This window comes from Myotis lucifugus, unplaced genomic scaffold (genome assembly GCF_000147115.1).
Source record: "Myotis lucifugus unplaced genomic scaffold, Myoluc2.0 scaffold_12, whole genome shotgun sequence".
NCBI lineage: Eukaryota > Metazoa > Chordata > Mammalia > Chiroptera > Vespertilionidae > Myotis > Myotis lucifugus.
Genome location: NW_005871060.1, coordinates 6994314 through 7019057, shown reverse-complemented (window position 1 = coordinate 7019057; position 24744 = coordinate 6994314). Strand labels below are relative to the sequence as shown.

The window sequence follows — 24744 nt, the reverse complement described above, 5'->3', positions numbered from 1 at the left end:
AGGTATCCTTTAAGAAGAGGAAGAAGAAGAAAAAGGTAAAGATACAAATTATGAACAACAAATACACATCTATCAACAAGTGAATCCAAAAATCAAGTGAATAAATAATCTGATGAACAGAATAAACTGGTGATTATAATAGAATCAGGGCATAGAAAGGGAGTGGACTGACTATTCTTGGGGGGGAAAGGGGTGTGGGGGATGCAGGAAGAGACTGGACAAAAATCGTGCACCTATGGATGAGGACAGTGGGGGGGGACGGTGAGGGCGGAGGGTGGGGGGGGGGAACCGAGTGGAGGGGAGCTATGGGGGGAAAAAAGAAACAACTGTAATAATCTGAACAATAAAGATTTAATTTAAAAAAAGAAAAAAGAAAAACAGTTGTATACTATATATCTTATGAACTTCAGAGAGGCTTTGGTAATCCTTATGATGCCATATACACAAGGAATAAAATGGGGTGGTAGCATCAGATCTGAAGGACTCCAAGATTCACATTCCATTCTACCATGCTGCTCTGATCTGAATGTGTCTGTTAAAAATTCCTGTGTTGAAAACCCAAGGCCTGAGATGATGGTAGTAGGAGGCTGGGACCTTTGGGGACTGATCGTGTCCAGAGGGCAGAGCTCTCATGAATGGGATCAGTGCCTTTATAAAAGGGATCCCAAAGAGCTCTTTCATTCCTTCCCTTTCTGTCAGGTGAGAATGCAGCAGGAGGCTGAAAGTTGGCCACCTGGAGGAGGGCTCTCACCAGAATGCAGCCATCCTGGCCTGGTGTCAGAGTGCCAGCCTCCAGAACTGTGAGAAATAGATATCTGAGGTTTACAAGCTACCCAATCTCTGTCATTTTGTTATAGAAACCTGAACTGGCTAAGACACATAGGCAAACTCTCTTGCTTCTATCCCTGGGACTTAATACTGCAGTGAGTAAGGATTGACTGTTCCGTAAATATTTGTAGAATTAATGAGTTCATTGAAGCAAAGTATTTTACCTCCACAATTATAGGAAATATATGAATAACTTCAAAGTAAAAGGGAACTCATCAATAGTTCTCAGGTTGTGGCATTGATTTCTATAAAAACTTGAAAATAAAATAATCCTTAGTTTGCTGACAAGAAACCAGAAGTTTAAAAGCATTTTGGTTATTGCTCCAATTCTTTGTTATCAGTTATTTTTCAGAGTTCACTATTCCTCCCTTCCTATAGATCACGTGCTGAGCCATAGAGAGAATTTGCTTTTACTTATTCTTCTGCTACTGTAAACCTGGTAACAGAATAAGTCTTGGTACCAGGACTATAATATTTTTCTATTGAAAGTGAACATTCACCCATGGTAAATGGACAAGTCAAAATAAAAGACATCCAAACTAGTATCGAAGCAAAACCAGCTAAGGCTTACTTCAGACTCACCAGCACTTTCTAAGTAACCAACAAATCTTATATGATAGAAAATGTAACCAAAGGAGCTCAGAGTCTGTAATAACCAATACATTCTTGGCAGAATCTTGACTCTTTTTGTAGTCAGAGTGGGAAAGGAAGGAGAAAAATAAAGGCCTGGAAAAGTTAAATGTAATAATGTGAACATAGTGACCCAGTGGTTTAGGTCTTAGACCAGCAGAGTAATTATAGACACCGTTTACATCTAGGTACAAGCCATGCAATTTACATGCATTTTTTCATGACACTCACAGACATTCTACAAGGAGGTTGCTCTTCTACAAACAGATTCAGAGATGTGTGGTGACCTAAAGTCACACATTTGGAAAGTGGCAGATCTGGGGTACAAATGCAGGTCCATGTACTTCCTCTTCCCACTTGTTATGTTAATTCAGTTAGGACAAACTTTTGCATAGTGATGACCAGTCTTTTAGGGTCATACAGGAGAAAGTGTCTTTTCGTAACTTCCAAAGACTAAATCTGGTTTCATGTAGTTCAGGGAAATCACTGCCTTTGCAAATGAGCCCATAGTCAAGTTTTTGTTCATGGGCTCCTCAGACATTGCCCATAATTCAATGTATTGCTTATTATAATTACTTATTTCTGTTTTTTTTTTTTAAATCCCCAGAGTCTGTGAACACATCCCCAGCACCACTTGGTAGATGCTCCATAAAACTTTGATATATGAATTAATGAGCTCTTCATTTATAGCACCATATAAAATTATATGGATTTGGATAGTAGCAATCTGTTGAACAAGTCAATTTCCATAAGTGTAATTACAACATGAGCAACATACAATAATCTTTAAAAAACATGTTGATTTTATCCACCAACATTATAAAGACATTTTGCTTTAATTACTTATAGCCTATAGAGACTAGCAGGAAAATTTAGATACAAATATTACTGTTTGCCATAAATCTTGAATCCTTAATTGAGCAGACCTATTACCATTCTCATTTTGGGAATAAGTAAATGTCTCTCTTTTTCTACTACAAAAGTGCATACAGCACTTTAAGATGGCTATGAAGATAAGGTGGCAAAGTGCAGCATATATAAAATATAAGGGCTGCAGGGTAAAGAGTATGATGCATGTTCATTAGATCCCAAAATAGAACCAGAGGCATGGATACATGGAACAGACTGACTGAGGTCAGAGGAGTGGGGGATGGGGAAGACTGGATGAAAGACGGTGAAGGGATTAGCCAAAGAACATGTATGCTTAGCCCATGGACACCGACAACAGTGTGGTGATGGCCAGAGGGGGGGTGGGGTGGGGGCTGGGTAGAGGTGGGCAAAAGTGAGGTGGTAATGGGGGCATCTGTAATAGTGTCAACAATAAAGAAAAATATCATTATAACATAATGCAAAAAAGATAATAGAATGGATGATGAAACAACAGCCAGCAATATCTTGAAAAGTTTGGGTAGACAACAGAGTAGAGAGAGCATCATAGCAGAGAGGACACAGTGGACAAAAGCAAAGAGGTGATGTAGGAGATGTGTTTAGGGAGAAGGAGTGGGGCAGTCTGGGGAATTGGGGTTTATTCTCTAAGGAATAGTTGGAATTGGCTAGAAGGTTTGATAATTATATGAAACAGGTAGGACTTCCTTTAGATGTAACCTGGAGTCAAGAAAATGTTCAGCTGTGGAATGCCGCTGACGGTACTGCTTAGGAATACCTATTAGGTGATGCTTTACAAATGGACTGCATGGCCCTGGCCTGTTTTCCTCAGTGTTTGGAGGATTGGTCTGTGGACCAAAGGGTTGCAGTTCGATTCCCAGTCAAGGGCACATACTTTGGTTGCAGGTTCCTCGGCTCAGGTAGGGAGGCAACCAATCAATGTATCTCTCTCACTGTTAAAACAAAAACAAAACAAAAACCCCACACAAATGGACTGTATGTTGTAGGAATTTGTGAAGAATGTTGGGGATGGAAAGAGGTAAGGATGGGTGCTGTCTTGAAGAGCCACTTTTTAGGTTAAAATAAGTTGTGTGCATGAAGCAATAGAGACACAGGGGACTAAGATAATGGGAAGAAATGGAGCTGAAAGCATACAAAGAAGGAAGAAGCTAAGTGGTTATGTATAAGGGGGGGGGGGGTGGTGTAGGGGGGAGGGGAGCACCGGAAAATGAATGATGACTTATCTCCAAGAACAGGGCAACTCAGGACAAAAACAAAACAAAACAAACAACAAGCTAAAGTTAGGGTTAAAAATTTACTTTAGTCTTTCCCATGATCACAATAACTTTAAACCAACCAGCCTATTACAACTAGAAATTAACACTAATATTCATGATCCCGTGTTACCCACCCCCAGGGAATCAAAAGACTGGTTTTGCTTAGATATTAGTCTTAAGGAGGTAAAAAAAAAATAAAAAATCAAGAGAATAAAAACACATTGTAATCTTTATCTCACCGGAACATAAACACTGAGCACCCCTATCCCCAGCTCCCTGCCTATTAGGTGTTTGCTTTTCCTAGATTTTTACAACCACTGGGAAACCTTTTCAGTGACCTGTATTAGTACCTAAACAAAGACAGAGAAAGATGACAAGGACAGAAGAGTCTGAAGAAAAAGGAACCCTGAGAAGGTAGTTACGGCTCACATAGCATGCAAGCTCCAATACCACCAGGGCGCTGGACACGTGGACTCAACGCCACACTTCATTCTGAGGGTGTTTCTTCTGTCCGCCTGCCCTTGACAACAGTCAAGAATATGCCCTAAATGTGGACCAGGAAAAGCAGACACGTCACCATTCTTACTTCTGGGCTCTCGGCCATGATTCCTGCCCTCTCCCTTTGGCTTTCACTGAAATGGCTTAAGCTGATGCTCTCCAACCGGCTTGGGAGAGGAACTCAGAAACTAGGTCCACTTCTTGAACTACTTGAGTGCCCAGGAGATTAAACAAAGCACAAAGGAACCCTCTCTTCTTAAGGTGGCATGGCTTGGGAATCCAGGTCTGAAAGAAAAGTTCGTTCTTTTCAGTGCCAGACCTTAAACAGCCCGTGCTGCTGGCTGCTGCTGACCTGAGTGACTAGGGCAGCAGGAGACAGCAGGACAGCAGCCTGCACCCCTCCCCTCCAGGAGCCCCACTGGGTCCCCGCTCCCTGTGCTCCTGCAGCCAGTGGGCTGAGGGAGGCCCGTGTGCACTGACTGGCTCTGGAGAAAAGGAAAGAAAACTTCCAGCAGCTGAATGCTTCCCGCACCTCCTCTCCTTTATGCTCTGACAGAAACCAGAATGCAGCTCTGTAAATTAAAAATCTGTTAATCCTTGACTCAGATGCTGAGCATTCCTCAGATGACTGAGGCTTTGCGGAGGGAAGGACAATGCTTTAAAAATAGCCCACAGGAGACGAGAGACAGAAGCTGCTCCCACTCCTGTGACTGCCTTTGCCAGCCCAGGGGAACCCCTTTGCAGGCTCTGCCTCCCCTCGCTGGTGTTTAAGGAGAAAGGGAAGAAGGCGGAAGGGGCAGCCCTGTTAGCCAGGATGCTTGCAGATCTGCTATGCTCCACTATTAAAGGAGAAAAGGTGATAAAGATAATAAAGACCTTGCTCTAGGCTTCAAAAATACATTAATTGTCCCCAGAACGTCTCATATTACAGACGAAGAGCAAGAACCCGGAAACATAGACTGTCTGGTATTTGGATCAACCCGGTTTAGTGTCTGAGGTGAGGGAATTAGAAGAGCAAATGTCTTGCAAGCAATTAGTTTCTAGTCTTCACTTTCTATCATTGTCTGTTTCTCTCTCGGTGCTACAGTCTCACAGTAACCCTAATCTGTGCTCTATCACTCTGTTCTGAAATCTCTATAATTCTCTAAAATGTGAGACATGTACATTTAATTGTCTTTATGGATGAGAGGAATAAAAATTAACACCTGAATTCCTTGCTGATAATATATGCTAATGATCCTAGCCAGACATTAGCTGCTCAAAGGGTCAGACTCAGAAGGAACAAGGTTTAGTTTTAAAAAATTCCCACTATATTTTTCTTTATATAAGTGTTTTTTCTTAATTCTCTTTGTTGTTGTTGTTGGTGACTAAGTAGAGGGGGTTAATAGGTGGCAGATCAAAGAAAAAAGGGAGAAAGAACGACCTTGGATGTTACTCAGATCAGCTCCTGATTAAATTAGCTCTCTGTACAGGACATTAAAGTGATAATTACCTAGTTCCAATTTAGATAATCATTCCATTTATTATTCCCATTTTGAAGCAAAATAAAATGTTAAAATCTTTTGATACATCATCATTTTCTAAAAACATTCATTTTACCTATGCTGTGCTCTTTAACTCTCCCTTCATTCATTGCTTCAGAAATGCCTTAGTTTCCCCATGCCTTTTTTCTGATAGTTCCTAGCTTTGGCCCCTTCCAATGCCACCTCTTTGGGAAGTCAAGGTGACTTCTACTTCTAATCAGTGTTATTCAGTGTGGCTGAGAGCCTCTGGCAAAGGTCACAACAAGTAACCTGATTATTAACATTTTCTCAGCAGGGGAGGTGAGGCAAGCACAGGCGGTCAGAGCCAAACCTATATGATGGGAGAACAGACGGGATTTGAGAGGGACCCATTTCAATGGGTAGCAACATGGCTGCTTGATTTGGGTCTGGGAACAGCCCAAGGTGGTCGTGGCCCCTCCCATCAGGATGGTCAGCTCAGCCTGTTTACTTCTTCATCAGTCAGTCAATCAATCTAGAGCCCCACCATTCTGTAAGCCCCACCTACCCAGACTATTCGCAGGCAGCAATAAACAGATCAATCTGAACCTTGAAAAATCAGTCTAGACAAGCAAAGACGCACACAAATCACTTCTGCACAGTTCTAATCTCTTGGTTTCCAGACTCCCATTTTATCTGAGCATAAACTGACCTTAAAGCATCAGAGAACATATGCATACTTTTAAAAAGGACATTAACATATCAGCTACCTACCTTTCCGAAAACTAAAACATCTTTTGATTCTTCTGTATGTAGTTTTAGGAATGAAAGGAGTTGACGCTAAGGCACCTGAGGGGCGCCCCCCCACATTTCGGTCTTCAGGCATCATACAGGCCCAAAGTTCTGACAGTTTCAGCTTCCTTTAAGACCTGCCTCGGTAGGATACCCCACAGCCACTCCTTCTCATGTTTGTTTATTTGTCAGGTCTTAAGTGCTGACTCCTACAACTCATAGGTTTTTATCCTCCAAGTCCTGAAACAGGGGTACGTTACCACCTCTCATTTACTTCTTTTTTGGCACAAGAAAACACACTTCCAGAGAGTTTTTAAGGATTTTCTTTTTTTAAAAAAATTTCTGCAGCCATTCCAAAATATCACAGCAAAAAGAACCGCAGCAAGCAAGCTGCGCCTCCCATTCAGACAGCAGGATTTTTGTTTTTTTATTAAGAACTGTCTTCTCAGCTGGAACTGGGGGCACTGGGATTCTTCAGGAAAGGTCAGCAAATAGCCATGTGCAAGGGGACAGAGCAGCAGTGACAAACAGGACCCTGAGGAATGCGTCAGGGCCGTCCTTGCTGGCTCCTTTCCTCTGAGCAACAGGGGAGGCAAATAATGGCACCTTCTCCAGGACGCACTTCAGTGCGTGACGGATTCTTTCCAAAGGGCCCCCCTGGCCCTTTTAGAGCACCCCTCATCCTCGGACGCTCTCCGCAGGCTTCTCCTCCCTTTTCCCTTCCGTCTTCAAACTCCGGGGGCTCCCGAGGGAATCGCCACGTCAGAACAGTCAAGTGCCCATTCCTGGAGACGCCTTGGGTCCTCGGGAGAGGCAGCCAGAGCTGCAGGGAGCCTCTCCCCTCCTCCGCGCCCGCTCCCTTTTCTCAATGAGAGCTGGGCGGGAGCTGGCAGGGCTGCGGCTGCCTCGTCACCACTGCTGTGGCTGCTGCTGCCTTCAGTGCCCACTGGTCACATGCAGCAGGTGCAGTCACAACAGTGTGCGGGGAGGAGGGGGCGGCCACCCGCGGGGTGAACCCCTTTTTTCTTCCTTTGACTTTGAGTTGACTTCCTGGCGCTTGTCTGTGCTGCACCTTTCCAGCCGGCTGGCTGCATCATTCCCTCCAGAAATCCAGCAGCACCAAGCCACCCCCAAGTGGGCAACACGTTTGCCGCTTCCTTCCTGTATCTATTCTCTTCCTGTACAAGGTTTTTAAAAAGCATGCTTTGCAGTTCAATCTACTTGTGAGTGCTGATTTAAATGTTCCAGTCATTAAAACATGTGATGTGTATGTATTTGTCTGTGAAAGAGAAAATATTCTAAATCTAGTGACAAAAAACCTGCAGGTATAACCACAAAACAACTCCTTTTATATGCATGCACATTTATGTATAAATATATTTCTCTGGTTATGGTTTGAAAACCAATCCTGTTTTCAACGTTCTCCCCTGCTCTCGTAGGCACCCTCTGCACCCAGCCGCCAGGTCTACCAACCCTCTCCGTCCCACTCACTGAGCAATTGACTCCTGGGTTAATCATTCATCCACCTGGCTGTTCCAGGTGCAGATTTGGAATGCCAGTGCTTTAACCCCAGCTGACCCCCAGGCCTCTGTGTTCCTTCCTAGCCTTTCAGCGGGAGCTTTCCAAAATTGTGAGGAGTCCTAATGAGACACTCCCATCAGAAAAATCATTACTCCAGGCCCAGGTAGGAATAGTTTGTCACTGAAGGGATCATTCTCAGTTATTCATGCCCTATGGTTCAAACATTGTTCTCAGCTCTGTCGCAGCATGCAGCTAGGAAAATAGGAAGTCACAGAGTAAAGCTCAGTACTATCAAGACAGAGGCAGGGCTGGGCTGGGAGGCGCCCTGGGCCAGGGAACACTTTGCTGACCTCAGCACTGGCAGGAGAGAACATGTGGAATCACAGGGTTGGAGCTGGAGTGAATCCTAGTAAAAAGTGTCATCCAATTTTCTTATTTCACAAATGAGGAAACTGAAGGTGAGGGGGTCACTTATCCAAGACCACACAGCCGGTCTGTGTCAGAGGCCAGAACACAGTGCCTCTTAATTAACCCCTGCTTGCCCACACGCCAATGATTCCTTACGAGGATTATTCACATTCAGCAGTTTTACTGCCTTGATGGGTCTCTGACTCAACTCTTTTCATAAGATACAGACATATACAGGAAGCGCCTGGATTCATTAGTAAAGTTGGGCTAATCATGCAGATCTCACTCCGCAGACCCTGGGTGAGGCATTTCCATATACCCTGCTTCCAAAACAACTGAAAAGAAACCCAGTGTAAAACAAAAATAAACAAATAAACCCCCTAAACTTTTCCATAGCTAAATCAGTGTTTTGACATTCCAACTTTGGGATTTGATTGTCAGGCAGAAACGATGTGCCTGCCAGTTAGCATTGCTAACAGGCCATCACAGTTTCTGGGAAATTGCTAGCAGATCTCACAAAGCTGAGGCATCTACATTCAATACCAAACTTGGTTATCAGGCTAGGTTGCTCAGAGAGGAGGTCTACTTCACCCATTCCACTAGTTCTCTTTCCCCACCTGGTTAGTTGTTGTCTAAATTGTCCTTATTTAACAAAAAGGAAAGCTCTACATTTTACGATTTTCACTTCACAGTTTTTAATTTCTAGAGATTCAAAGCTAGGTAAGCTCCTCAGGTTTCTCCTCTATTTTAATCAAATGTCTATTATTGGAGTGGTAAGGAAGGGAATATTTTACATGTATATGCAACCTGAACAAGGATAAGCTTAGGTGCCTCATGAAAAACATTAACTTTTTAAAAATGCAGTTTGTGAAACTGCAATACAGTCAATAAAATGCCCTCTCTGTAATAGACATTTAAAATATACCCAAAGGTAGTATACAAAAATCGATAAACCAGGGAGACATGTCACCTTCCAAATGTCATTTAATCAATGACGACACCAATCTTTGAGTGGTGGGAAGGAGGTTGGAAGTCATAGAGGTCTTCATTTAGGATCAACAGGGCCATAGATTCCATACAAAGACAGGAGGGGAAATGTATTCTCTTATGTAAAGTATTCATGGCAAAACCCTTTAAAAGAGCTTTATTGAATTATCATTCACATATCATAGATTTTCCCATTCAAACTTCACAATTAGATGGCTCTTAGTATACTCTCAGAGATATATGAAACCATCATCACAGTTAATTTTAGAAAATGTCATTACCTCCAGAAAAGATCTCGTATCTTTGGCTATTTTCCCTCTACCACCCTCTTATTCTCCCATCCCAGCCCTAGGCAACCACTAATCTCTTTTCTATCTCTATACTTAGATTTCCCAGTTCTATACGTAACATGAATTAAATAATGTGATATATGGTCTTTTGCACCTGGCTTCCTTCACTTAGCATCATAGTGTTTTCAAGGTTCCTTCATGTTGTAGCAAGTGTCAGTACCTCATTCTGGCTGAATGATAATCTATTCCATGGATGCTAGTACGTTTTGATTGTCTATTGTCCACTGATGAACATTTGAGTATTTTCACTTTTTGGCTATTAGGAATAATGCTGCTCTAACTATTCATGTACAAGTTTCTGAAGGACATATGTTTTCATTTCTCCTGAGAGAAATAAAATGTTGGGTCCTATTGTAACTATGTTGAATCATTTGAGGAATTGACAGACTTTTTCAAAGCAGCTGCATGATTTTACAGGTCCATCAGCAATGTAGGAGGGTTTTGATTTCTACACATCCTTGCCAATACTTATTATCAGACTTTTGGATTCTAGCAATCATAGTGGGTGTGAAATGGTATACCATGGTGGTTTAGACTTGCAGTTCCCTGACGATTAATAACTGCATACCACCTTTGGATTGAGCATCTTTTCATGTGCTTATTGATCATTCGTATATTTTTCTTGGAGAAATGTTTATTTAGATTCTTTGTCCATTTTTAATTGAGTCAAATTAGGTCCAAAACTTGATTTGTCTTTATTATTGAGTTATAAATGTTCATTATATATTTTGGATACAATGTATAATTTGCAAATACTCCCATTCTATGGGTTCTTTTTTCATTTTCTTTTTAAAAAATATATTTTTATTGATTTCAGAGAGGGAGGGAGAGAGAGAAACATCAATGATGAGAGAGAATCATTAATCTGCTGCCTCCTGCACACTCCCTACTGGGGATCGAGCCCACAACCTGGGCATGTGCCCTTGACTGGAATCAAACCTGGGACTCTTCAGTCTGCAGGTTGACACTCTACTGAGCCAAACCGGCTAGGGCTTTTTTCATTTTCTTGATGGTGTCAATTCAGGTATTTTTGAAGGACTTGAAAAACTCTATTCATTCGAATCATCACTTAAAAAAAAAACTTTTGCTTTTAATATAATGAAGAATATACTATCAATGAGGCATGGACTTGTAATTGTGTTTTTGTTGTTGGGTTGTTTTTTGTTTTTTTTTTCTCCCACAGTAGAAGTAAGAGATCACACTATTGGGATTAAAAGCAGGAGGAAGCTCACAAGTCAGGAGACCTGGGTTTTCTTCCTGGTTCTGTTACTCCCAGAATGCCACTTATCAAGTTAGTCCTCTACCCTAGGTCTTAATGACCTAAGCCATAAAATGTGGGGTTGAACTAAAACAGTGGTTCTAAAATATTCTTACTGAGTGGGAAACTTATTTTCAATTAAATGTTAAGTGAAGCCCTAATATGTAAAATAAGTGGATTTTCAGTTATATAAATTTATTATTTGAAACTCAAATTTATAATATTTCTGTATAATTCAGTCAATGAGCACAGGGGGATGATACTGATGCAAACATTTGAGACCCATGAATATGGGTGGCAGTTGGAATCTTCTATCACTGTCAATATTTAGTTCAGTTCTATACTCTGTCTTAACTTTAGAAAATTCCTATGTTTAGATAAATCACAAAGGATTTCTTGCAAATTGAATGAGTGCTTTAAAAGTTTGCTTTGCAATCTCATGATACTCTTCTATTAAACAAAGAGGGCAGAAGATTTATTTTTTTTGGTGCATTGTTTCTGTGATAAGTACTCTATGCCAAAATATCTCTCTTGAAAAGTAAAGTTGAATCAAGCATTCATAGAATAAAGTATATAAGCCAATCATCTACTAGAATATACCTTCCAGGTTCATAAATTTGAAGATTCATTTATAGCTTTTGCCCAGTCCCATTGGGATCATTTCTGATACTCTTGGGCTGATAGGACCTCTTATGGTCACTGATTTGGCGTAGCTTGCTGAATCGCATTCATTTTTCTTGAGAAAAGGACAGACAGAAGAAGAGGAAAGGGAGAAAACAGCACAATTGATGGAAATAATCCCTCACCTCAACAAAAATACCTCCTTCAGCAGATATGAAGGATTCTCCTGAACTAAGACACTCAGAAATCTCATAACAGAGGGTCTCCTGTTTTGAAGGTAGACACATCCTCAGGCTCCCCACAAACCCACAGCCCTGGAGGTACCAGCAAACCGCCAGTAGTGAAGTATGGATTTCACATGGATGGTCATGTGAAGATTCCTCTGATAAGGCACTGGGGTAGGGATCTCAGCCCCATACTCCTTTTTGAATGTTTTTCATAGTGGCTTCGCTCACCAGACATTTTAGTATATGAATAGGGTGGCCATATAAGTTGTCACCCAAACTGAGACACTGTGAGAGTGAAAGGTAATACTATCAATCATTAGCCTGAGACAACAGTTGTAAACCAGGCTGTTGCCAGGCAAACTGGGGTGAAGGGTCATCCTGGTTAGGAACCAGGTTCTCCCCAACAGAAGATAGTGCTAAAGAACAAACAATTGGCAGATAGGTATCACCAATCTGGCAAAATATCAATATGTCTTCAATGAATCTTTACTAGTTTAACCTGAACCTAACTTTTTAATTTTTAAATGAAGCTTTTGAAATTTTTCTAAAATGTAAAGTGGTTAGTCAGCCTAAGGAGCCTCTGATATGTTAAGGGGGAAAAAAATCACTTCTGAGTGCAGGGTGCTGACAATACGTAAGGGAATATAAAACAAATATGGAAACTGTAATGGTTTTACTAAATATGAATTACTTAATACAATGTTTAAACTACAGCAATATAAAATAATTAGTCTGTACATTCTTGGAAACACATGTCAGATATAGATGAATATTTTGGGGTTCTTATTTTATTGGTTCCATTTACTGAATGTTTAAATAATTTTTCTGTCCTTATTATTCTATTTTATATTCCTTGACAGACGAAGATCATTTCTGTCACCCTCTCTTCCTCCTTTTAGTTCTATTCATAGCACCATTTTATTTATTCTTCATATGGTAAACTCTCAACCCTGTATTAACTAAAATTTTTTTACAAACTTATTATCAAATCCACAAACACTTCCCTGATTACAAAGCATTTTTTTTATCCCCATATTCATCAGATTTTCATTCAAAGCTTTGCCATTTCTTTGTTATGTTATTGAACATCTGGCGGTTTGGGATCTCTTCTAAAGCTACTAGTCATTTTTTTTTGCCTCATATCTACATGTTCTTAACTAATCTACTTTGATGGTATCAGTCTCATAACTATTTATTGTTAGTGAATATAAAAATATAATCCCTCTTTATAATTCAAGATATTCATGGAAGGTTGGTTATTAATGATACTGCCTAAATGAAACTTCCAGTAGTTACTTAGATATGGGTTTAGCCATAACAGAATAGTTTACTATTTATTTTAACATTTATCCTTTTGAAAATAGGAGATAATAGTCATATTAGCTGGAGGAAAGGATGAACAGGTTTGGTCTACTTCTCCGTTTTTCCATGACTTAAAAATACACTCACCTCCTCCAAAAGGGCCCCATATGACGCGGCGGATGGACTTCACCCAGTCTTCCATATCATGCTGGGTGCCCGCCATGAGGAGGTAGCTCTCATGATTTGCTGTCATCCGTTCTCGATCGCCTCCTGTAAGAAGACAGTCACACATGAGAGTATGCTCAGCCGAAGATTCCCCACCAGCAGCCATCTAGGGAGTTCCTGACACACAGACGGTGCCTAAGGCAGCCAGCACTACGTTCTACCCAATGAATTGGAAATATTTACCATGATTTCAACATGGGGGAAAAAACCTGCTTAAAAAGGAAAGACTCTTATGTTTCCAGGGGAAAGCTGGAAAATAAATGCCATTCTCCAAACAAAGCCTGCCTTTTTGTCCTAGCAACAACCCATAGGCCTGCCTTAACTCATCAGCCAGTCTATGCACACTGCACTGCTGAATAGGGAGAAACAGCAAAAGCAAAATGAAAGATGGAAACGTGATCTGCAGAGCCTGGGATTTTGTCTGAAGCAAGTGCATGCACAGCGAGGCCACCAACTCCTCATGGGTGAGCTGGGGAGTTCTAGGAAAGCAAAAGAGCCACATGAAAAACTTTTGACCCCGAGGCCCCCCTCTATCACTCTGTCCTGGCAGGAAAGCCTTCCCCCGAGATCATACCTCCAGGAGGGCAAAGAGGAGAGAAGATACACTGCTGGCCAGTCACAAGGCCAAACCAGTGCCCCCACCCCTATGGGCCTCACACTGAAGAGTGAGATGTAGGAAACCCCAGTGGTGCCTCCATGCAAAAGGTTGGTGGATTGATCAACATTTAATTTTCACTAAGTGTTGCAAAATGTGCAGCCTGGAGTTGAATCAATTCGTGTCCAAGTGCTTTGTTTTGTTAAGACTGCTGCTGTTTGTTTGTATTATGATGCATCTCTATTCCTTTATGAGGAGCTTGCAGACTCCAATTTACAACACTGCCTTTTCTTTCACATCCAGTCTATTGCCCACATAGCTCTGAAAGCGACAGGCATTTGAGTTTGTGACCTCTGAATTCTATACAAATGCCCTAGGTTGAGAAATACAACTATTTTACCACTGCTTCAAATTTATAGAACAAGTGAAAGGTTAGAGAAGTGAAATAACCTTAAGCCAACCAAAGAAACAACTACATTGGCATTTTACATTTTAATACTACTGGGTGGAAATGGGGGAGGGACCAAGGGACATATCAAATAGGTTTCCTAATATCTACAGATCTCTGGAATAAACAAGACTAGCCATCTCATATTTTAAAGAACATCTCACTATTAGGGAAACAATGACACTCTTATACCTTTAGGTGTATGCTAGGTCAACCATCACTTTAAACAACTTTAATCTGAAAAAGCATAGGTTCAGGAATTAAAAAAATAAAAACCTCCTAAGCCCTGGCCTAGTAGCTCAGTTGGTTAGAATATCATCCCCATACACCAAGGTTGTGGGTTCAATCCCCAATCAGGGCCCATACAAGAATCAACTAATGAAAGCATAAATAAGTGGAACAACAAATTGATCTCTCTCTCTTTATTCCTCTCTCTCTCTCAAATCAATACACAGTAAAAAATTTTTAAAAAAGAAAGAAAACCCTGCTGAAATTGTAATTCTATCTTATATTAGCTGTTTGCCTTCTGGGAAATTATATAATTTCTGGAAACTCTCTATTTAGAAATAATAATCCCTATATATTAAACTTTCATGAGAATTAAATGCAATAAAGTAAAAATACCAGCACTATGTTAAGCTAAAAGAGAAATTCTGTAAATATTAATTCGGTCTCATTTTACTGTCTCTTATCCCTAAAAATGCTAAAAGGACATATTACACTTAATTTGAACTGAGAGATATTATGTCTAGTAAGTGCTTGAGAACAATTTGTCAATAGTACACATATACAGGGATTTTTAAAAGGCTACCTCTCTTTGATACATAACAATACACATAAATTGTGTCCTGTATATGTATGTAACTATGCCATACATTAGTATGCATATTCATGGTTGTATGCCACAGAAAGCGGCAGAAAAAACTGAATGACAAAAAAAGGTGCTTCATTTAGCATGGCACAGAACTATAGATTTAGTTTGCATTCTGATCCACTTACACGACAGCACTGGGCCAAAAAAAATTACCATTTGAAGTGAGAATATTTTAATTATTCTCTTTGCCAGAAGGATGGTTGGCAATTCAATTTGGACAGCAATATCCTGCTGTGTCACTCCCGGCCCAGGCAGAAGCAGCCCTGGTAATGAGAGTGAGTGACAGGGGCTGCAGTGTTTCTGCCTGAAAGCAGAGAGAAAAGGAGAATGATGAGCACAACTGGCCATTATCCCCTGACTTTTCATGTGATTCTCTGTCTCTGCGGGTGGTGCTGTGTGTCTCACCCTAAAGCTCATTTAGACTGCCAATCACAGGTATGACAGCCCATCTGTGCATTTCACTCATGGATATAGAGCTTCGAGCCTTAGCATATTAGCAAGAGAGGGGGAAAGACTGAGAAAGACTTTTTCTACAAGTCTCAGTGAGAATGCAGACTCATTGGTAAGAATGCGATGAAAACAACTGGCGACATTTATATAGATATAAACTAGATATTCTGTACTAAAAATATGTGATTTCTAACTGGAGATGCTATCTGTTCTAATTCACAACCCTTCAGTTCTAAAGGACTGCTTCTGGTACTGCACCTCACAATGGAAGGGGCTCAAAAACAACTTATTAAATACATGGTTAAATAAATGAATAAACTCAATATTGACTTCCAACCATGTGAATCAAGTTTTACTCTTGGTTAATCCTTTATGGGGATTAATGATCCATTTAACCATTGTGAATCTCAAATTCTTTCCAAAGGTAAAGTTTTAAAAAGCAGCTTTGAGATTTATCCCTGGAGGGAGTGTCATTGTCATCTTCAATCCACATACATGTATGTACCTGTGTGTTTATGTCTATATTATAGCCATTATACACTCTCCATTCTTAAATTCTGCTTCAACATAAATTCCCATGTAGTTTTATTTTTATTTTTAATACTGCTTTCTATGAAAGTGGATTGTACACATTTTAAAGGACACAATGTATTGGTAAATTATATACAACTTTTAGATATTAACTCAGATTGGAAGCAATGTTTTGGTGATAATATTAATACTTCAAGCATTTGTGATTTGAAGTTAACTAAGTAGGTTACACCATTTAATTTTACTTGTTTATGTATGTAATTGAAAGGATTTGTACATTTCATTGGGATCTTCTGTATATTTGGATTAGATATAAAATTTTCTTTCTCAGAAAGAAAACATATTTTCTGAAATAAAATAATTGACAGGTTTGATTTTGCAAAAATTTAAATAAGATTAAGAAAAGTTTCATGCCCTAACCGGTTTGGCTCAGTGGATAGAGCATCAGCCTGCGGACTAAAGGGTCCCAGGTTCGATTCCAGTCAAGGGCATGTACCTTGGTTGCAGGCACATCCCCAGTAGGAGGTGTGCAGGAGGCAGCTGATCGATGTTTCTCTCTCATCGGTGTTTCTAACTCTCTAGTCCTCTCCCTTCCTCTCTGTAAAAAATCAATAAAATATATATATTTAAAAAAAAAGAAAAGTTTCATGAATTTAATAGACTAAGAAAAAGTTTAATCTAATATTAAAAGTCAGGCTAAAGAAAATTACATTAAAATAAAAGCACAGTTAATTAAAAACGGGAATACAAATATCCATTAATTATATGAATAATTACAAAATAATATTTTAAAAATAGTTTTTGATAAACAACTTTGCAAATAATTTATTATTATTATTTGTTTTACTCCTCACCCATGGATATGTTTTAATTGATTTTTAGAGAGAGAAGAAAGGGGAAAGAGAGAGAAACATCGATGTGAGAAACATCAAACCTAAACCCTAGGTATATACCTTGACCAGAAATCAAACCTGTAACCATTTGGTGCATGGGACAATCCTCCAACCAACTGAGACATTGGACCATGGATGCAAATACTTTTTTAAATTTTTAAGAGAAGTATTGGAAATGGTGTTCCAACATATACATACTCATAGTTTATAGGAGTATGAATAATATTCCTTATGATGCAGTCACTAAATTAGGGTTTTAAAGAATATTTGTTAATATGAGTTTTTATTACACAAAAGGAAGTATACAAAGTTTATATATATTATCTCAATTTCCATATAAGTAGACAGCAGATAAATAAGATACTAGATTGAAATACACAATAATGTTAACAATGGTTATCTCTAAATGTTAGGATTAGAAAAATTTTTTTCTCTTCTTTTGTTCTTTTCTACATTTTCCAGATATTTACCCATTTGTTGTTACATAATACAGGTGTTTTTTCAGATGTTCTACCATATATTATTTTATTATCATAAAAAATTATTGAAAAGAACAAATGATAGGAATCATATAGTCAAGAAAGCACTAATAAAAAAAGCCAACATGAGCTGAAGATAATTATCATTACCCTCACTGAGTGTTGCCTAATCTGGCTCACTGTGAACTCTCACTAATTTTCCTTTAACCTTCTCCCTCTCTCCCCCACGCTGACCCAGAGCATTTCCCCAAGGGAAGGTTTGGGACAAGAGACCAGTGTTGCTCAAAGTGCAGAAGACACCAGGTAACTGGGACCTCCTCAGTACAAAGGGGGCTGCTACTATTATGTGCATTACCTTTCTTAAAAAAAATCTAAATAAATATTTTACTGAATTTATTGTGTGGAAATTTCCAAAAAAATAGTCACCAAAACAGTTTTGTTCTTTTTTTTCTATGAAAATAATTATTGTAAATTGTCAAAATTATGAACTAAAAAGCCAGACAATTACTTAGAAGTGATGTATTTATATGTGTGTCATCTCGAGTAAACAAACCTTTAAAGAGATACAGAGAATTATTTGTTTGTATTTGAATTTTAAAACAACTTGCTCAAGGGAAACTGTGGTCATAAGCATTTGGGTTCGTTTCCAAACAGTTCATGAACAGACCTGAGGACCTTTCAGCGAATACCTCTGATACTGTTAATAATTTCAAGGGTGAACTGTTTCCTCATTCCCAGGTACAAATCAGGTTAAACCAGACCTATTATACTCTGTTTTATTATAGTTAAGAGAAAAATATTTTAATGTTCTAAGTTGGGTTATTAAATTTCACTCATACAACTGCAAAGTCTTTTTTTTTTAATTTAAGCATTACTTTTCTCAAAACTTAGTTTAGGTCTTTATTGGTAGTAGAACTCTAATGATAAATTGCAAGATATAAAGTAAATTCTGAAGAATATCAGTGGAAAATTACTGAGATGGAAAAATACAACTTTCCTTTTATGGAAACTGATACTTGGAAAACAATCAGTTACATGAAATTATAAGCTTCTATGGATAGTATCACTTCTTAATAAATAATAACAATCAAAATAATAAAACAGCACATAAGTTATAAAATAAGGGCAGAGAAAAATGGGTGTCACATTCAATATCATATTTAGTTTTTTCATATTGTTTTGGGTATTATAGAGATATTGTTATTTGAAAATTAAGAATGTTGGTGTGTTTTCCTAATTAAAATTTTTCCAAGTATGTCTTCCTCAAAGGTTAATTTCAAAAATATCAGAAGGGCAAAATTTCAGTGTAATCCAGTTCATTCAAAGCAGAAAAGTTGCATTACTCTAAAATTAGATTTCTGAATATTTTAAAATCCCTAAACTAGAATATGAGAATTAAGAGCCCAGTGGCATTAATAATCATTCTGTTTGTATTTTGTAGTCAGTACCACACACTAAACAGATTACTAAATATTATTTTGCATTATAATAAAATTAATGCTACATTTTAATTTCATGTGTACTTTATAATACTGTTTTACAGATTTCTTATAACCCCATAGTAGTTCATAATATCTTTGTAAGAAGAAATCATACTATAATATATAGCTAACTTATGTTTAAGGTGAAAATAGCTATATAAATGTTACATTTATACATATATATAAATGCACACTTGTTAACCAGTTATAGATTGATGAGCACTTATTAATTATGATAGATTTCTAATAATTAAATTTAGAAATAATTTTGTTTTTGGAAATCTATCTAGTTGTCTACAGACAGAGAAAGCACTGAACTAAAAATTCTATACTATACTAGTTATTTCTGATTGCCTTACCTCAAACTTCACTATAAAAAAATCCAAAGATGTGAGCAAAAGTGCTTCCTGGATCATATATACGTGCTTATAAAGAAATACTGAAAAATTACTAAATTGGAACAATGAAACCAGATTCTTCAAGTTCAAATTAGTCAAATTAGTCATTGACTAGCTGTGAGACCCCTCATCTTTAATTGAGGGTAACAACAACACCTGTCTCATAGCTTTATTGTGAAAAATTACCACAAAATACATTGAATAGCACTTGGAACATAGAATGCTCTGCTCAGATTATTATTGACATGCATAATAATGTTAACCCCCTACATTTTTAATATATTAAATATTTGTCATTTAAGTCTTTAAAATGCAGGAAGATAGCTTACCTTTGGGCAAATATTCTGAATATATTTGTAAAGAAAAACCCTTTTATAGGAAAGTAATTATTATTTATTTTTAAAGTAAATATTGATTTTCATATTGGTCATGTTTTTAAAAGCATAATTGTGATATACTTACTTATAAGTGATTAACAAAATCTTTAAGACCTTGATAGAATCCTGTAAAATAAAAGGGTAATATGCAAATTGACCCTAACGGCAGAAAGACTGGGAACGACTGTTCGCTAGGGTGCATGCTGACCACCTGGGGCCAGATGCTCAATGCAGGAGCTGCCCCTTAGTAGACAGTGTGCTTCCACAGGGGGAGTGCTGCTCAGCCAGAAGCTGGCTCATGGCTGGCCAGTGCAGCGGAAGTGGCGGGAGCCTCTCCTGCCTCCACGGCCATGCTAAGGATGTCCGACTAACAGCTTAGGCCCGCTCCCTGCAGGGCTCCCGGGCTGCCAGAAGGATGTCTGACTGCCAGCTTAGGCCCAATTCCCCGGGGAGCAGGCCTAAGCCAGCAGGTGGACATCCCCTGAGGGCTCCTGGACTGCAAGAGGGTGCAGGCTGGGCTGAGGGCCCCTCCCCCCACGTGAGTGCATGCATTTTCATGCACCGGGCCTCTAGTAGTTTATATTTCCAATAATTTTTCACATTTCTTGGACTTATTCTTTCAAAAAAACTATTTGGCAGATCACAATTACTATAAAGATGATATAATTTATTACATCTTAGGTATTTGTTTTCCATATTGCACTGGGCCATCAATAAGATCTCAATTTAAGTACTACAATATATTTTGATTTTCACTTATATCAGAGATTCAGAATCTAGTCACTTTCTTTTCAGCATCTTATTAAATTATGATTAAAATTCCCAAGAAATAGCCCTGACCGGTTTGGCTTAGTGGATAGAGCGTTGGCCTGCGGACTGAAGGGTCCCAGGTTCGATTCCGGTCAAGGGCATGTACCTTGGTTGCAAGCACATCCCAAGTAGGGGGTGTACAGGAGGCAGCTGAATCGATGTTTCTCTCTCATTGATGTTTCTAACTCTCTATCCTTCTCCTTCTCCCTTCCTCTTTGTAAAAAATCAATAAAATATATTAAAAAAAATTCCTAAGAAATAAAAGAAAAACATTTTCTTGGCAGAGCAAAGGTATCTAGAATTTAAGTCCTCTTCTAATTGATCTTGGCTTAGTTTGGGAGATCAATGAATTCAAAATTTTATCTGATTGCTATAGAAGTCAGACAGGTAGAATAAGTTACCTGTAGAGTCAGATCAGTTTAGTCCAACAAAGATGATACAGACTGGTGTCCCAAGGGAAAGCAAGTCCCAATGCAATAATTTACAACTTGTAATAAATGGAATACCATCCATAGTTAAAGAAACGAGGCAGAGTTTGCTGACTTGGACAAATCAAAAATCAAAAGCATTTTTTCTATGAGGAGGTACCTTACTACAAATGATGACTTAAATAATGAGAAATATTAGAAAATTTGGGGTTATTTTTTGATATATTGAAATTTATACTTCCCATGACTATGCCAGTAAACCCCCTATTGCAGTGTTTCTCAAAGTGTGATGCAACTCTAGTCTACATGTCTAGGAAGATAGGAAGCATCTGAGAACTTGTTAAAACTACAAATGCTTGGGCCCAAGCCCAAACCAACCAATTCACAAACTGGTGGTGAGACCCAGCAATCTGTTCTTTAAAATGCCTGCTATAGGATTCTGATGCAAGCATAAAGTTTGAGAACCACCATTGTAAGAGAATTTGCTCTAGTAGGCAGAGGCTATACATTTTAGAATCCATGTATTTCAGCTACATTCATCCTATTAGCTTGTATCCATGTTTTATTCTTTCAGTCATAGCCAGCCAGAAAGTACTAACTTTTAAATCTAGGGATCATATAACTTATCTAATTGCTTATTTGCATTGTAAATGATTAACACTCTGCAACTAGTTTTGCAAGGACATGTCATTCAAGTTGGGATTATGGAGTCTAGCAAATTTGTGGGCCTCATGCATTAAAGATACCATACTTAATCAGAGCAAACATTAGAGCATTTCTTTTTGTATTTAAATACAGTGTCAATATACGTCTTCCCCTGACACCCAGAGTTTGATGAGTGAAATAGAACACTAAATTTGGGGAGACATGCCACTCTTGAAGATCTAGATTAGAATGCTGAAATCCATTTTAAAAATCTCCTAGTATCCCACTCCTCTTATTGTTTTTGAATAGTACAAACTTGTAAGATTAGTGATCATATCAGTTGACACTGCAGGGTGATTTACATTTTACAAATTACTTTTATATTCCTTTATTCATTTGGTTTTTTACAATAACCCCGGGATGTAAAGCAGAGCATTCATTCATTTATCCCACACATATTTACTGAGCACCTGTATCGTGCCAGTTATTATTCTAGCTTCTCAGGATATAGCAGTGAACAAAACAAAGGTTGGAGTTTAGAAGTGAGGTCTGGATGGCAGATACAGTCATCAAGGTGATGGTATTTTAAAACATGAACTTGGATGGGGTCTTTTGGGAATACTGTAGCAAGATAAAGTTCAAGTGAACTCCAACATTTATAGACTGAGAAGAAGAGGAATCAGCAAAATAAGTTGAGAAGATGCAGCCAGAAAGGTAGGAAGAGAAACGAGAAAGGCTGGGTGAAGAAGGTGATCAGGTGAGTCAAATGCTGTGGAGAGGTTAAATAAAGTGAGTACCGACTACTAGATTAGGGAAACAGAGATTATTGGATTAGGCAACATGGAGATTATTGGTGACCTTGAAAGACTGACCAGACTAACACAGAAAACAGAAAGAGCCAATATCAACAACCCCTCTAGGCATTTTAATGTAGAGAGAAGCAGTGGATGGCTCTCAGAGTCATGGGGACAAAGGTGTTTAAGATGAGAAATATCACAGAATGTTATATGCTTATGAATTATTCACTGGAGAGGAAAAACATGTAGAAGAGATGAGGTGTAAAGATTCATTCACATTTCTTTAATAAAGCTATGCTCACAATCCCTCATGCTCTTCGGAATCTTTAGTAAAATCTGGCAATTAACATAATTGATTTCTGCCAAAAGTTTGTTAACAGTTTGTTAAAAATATGTAAAACATCTAGGAGATATTGAAAACAAAAGAACTAGTACTGAGCAGCTAGTTTCTTCACAGGTCTGCCTGGGGGCAAAATAAGGAATGGTGTTACATTCATAAATCATTTTTCAAAACTAAATTTTTTTATATTAATTTGGACACAATTTTTAATATTTGTGCAATAGGAGATTTTTGGCAACTTAATTTAATTGGGACGATATTATTATACAATATTAGTTTTATTTGTCACAGTGTTAATTATCTAACTTTACACAGCAGCAGTTTTATAGAATGTCTTGGTATATACAAAAGAACCTAAAATTTAAAATAAAATACTATGATTGATTGTAATTAAATTATCCCAACCAAGAAATGGCAACTAGTAATTATTCTAATAATATAAAATTTTGGAAAAGTCTTTGATTCAGTTTGAATGTTGTTCTCTTAAGCAATTAAAATTAACTTGGCAATTAGAACACTTCACTGTCCATTGTACTTTAACTCTCACAGTTCATGATTTTCTGGGTGTTGTGAGCTCTAGTGTGCATGTTTGGGAGGGTTAGACATAAAATTTGTCTTACGGGTCTGAAATTTGAACTCAGCCCTTCAGGTAAAAGTGCACTGCTTCACCGAGCACACAATTGTACAATGTGTCAAAACCCCAACACTTTCAAAAGCATTGCTGTTTCAGGAATATTTTTAATTCCACTAAAAAGGATACTTGTGAATTTCCCTAATTTGCTTGATATAAACACATTACACACTAATTCTGTGATTTCCTCAAGTGTAGCCATTTCCTCAATCAGTGTTGAAAAGAGTCTCTATGTTCATTCTGCCAATTCCTTAACCTATGTCTGGAGTTAGGGGACAATGGTATGTAAGATGAGAAGTATTATAGAATGTTGTATACTTATGGGGATTATTCACTGGAGAAGGAAAACTTAATTGTCTCATTCTATTTACAAATAATTCCAAGAACCTACAAGAGGAGTCAGGGCCACAAGGTCACATGTTGTTCACAAGAAGTTCCTATAAAGAATAATACTCCATATCTGCTTTTTAATCCAAGCCCTTGTATATTAAGTTAGAAAGGTTAACACTGTCAGAAGGACTAAGTAGACTTTCTCTTTTTAATTATCAAATTGCTGTTATGAACACATTTTAGGATGATTTCTTTTCAAATAAACACATATGCATATACAATTTAATAGCCATGCATTTAGGGTTGCTAAGTCAGATAGAAACATTATTATTAAATGAGGATGTCGAATTGCATCGATGCAAATCACTTGGTAAAAGGATGGCTTAAAACCAAGTGGGGTATGTGTGTGTGTGTGTGTGTGTGTGTGTGTGTGTGTGTGTAATCCAAATAATAGAAGTACATTTTTTAATTTATAAAAAAATGATGAAATCTAACAGTTTGGCTATAACAAGTGGGTAAATACTCATTACATTACCTGAGAGGAAACAAAGGCAAGGAGAAGCTCCTAGAAAAAGCTGTCAGACCTTTTATATTGTATCATTTTTTATGTAATATCTTTCAAATCTAGTACAAATATCCACTTCTCTAACTTCCTAAAGCCCAGCAATTTTTCTAGACACATGAAGTAAATTAAAATTAGATCCTGCCTGCTGATAGATTGATGCTGTGTAACTCATAATTTTAAATTAAAGAGTAATCAGCCAGACTCCACAAGTTAATTCAACTCAGTATACCATTATTAATTAACATTTAATGAATACCCACAAGTCTATGCAGTAGCATTAGAAGTTGGTAAACCAGCTGCTGTTTGGGGCATGTAGTCTGATTCATAGATAATTATCAAGCTAAATCTGGCTAAACTCTGAATACAGATTGGCAGATGGATG

General features: G+C 38.2%; 1 protein-coding gene across 9 annotated transcripts in view; it reads right to left on the bottom strand.

The window, feature by feature from the left end:
- ARHGAP24 (Rho GTPase activating protein 24) overlaps positions 1-24744 on the bottom strand; it is a 504222-nt gene that overhangs the window by 50695 nt on the left and 428783 nt on the right. For 8 of the 9 annotated variants that reach the window (XM_014452034.2, XM_014452035.2, XM_023750393.1 and 5 more), the window contains one exon: positions 13213-13335. In XM_014452034.2, the coding sequence (XP_014307520.1) occupies positions 13213-13335 (123 nt within the window). Of the gene's footprint in view, positions 1-6373; positions 6501-13212; positions 13336-24744 lie in introns of those variants that run through there. The other variant, XM_006084576.3, reaches the window with a different exon arrangement.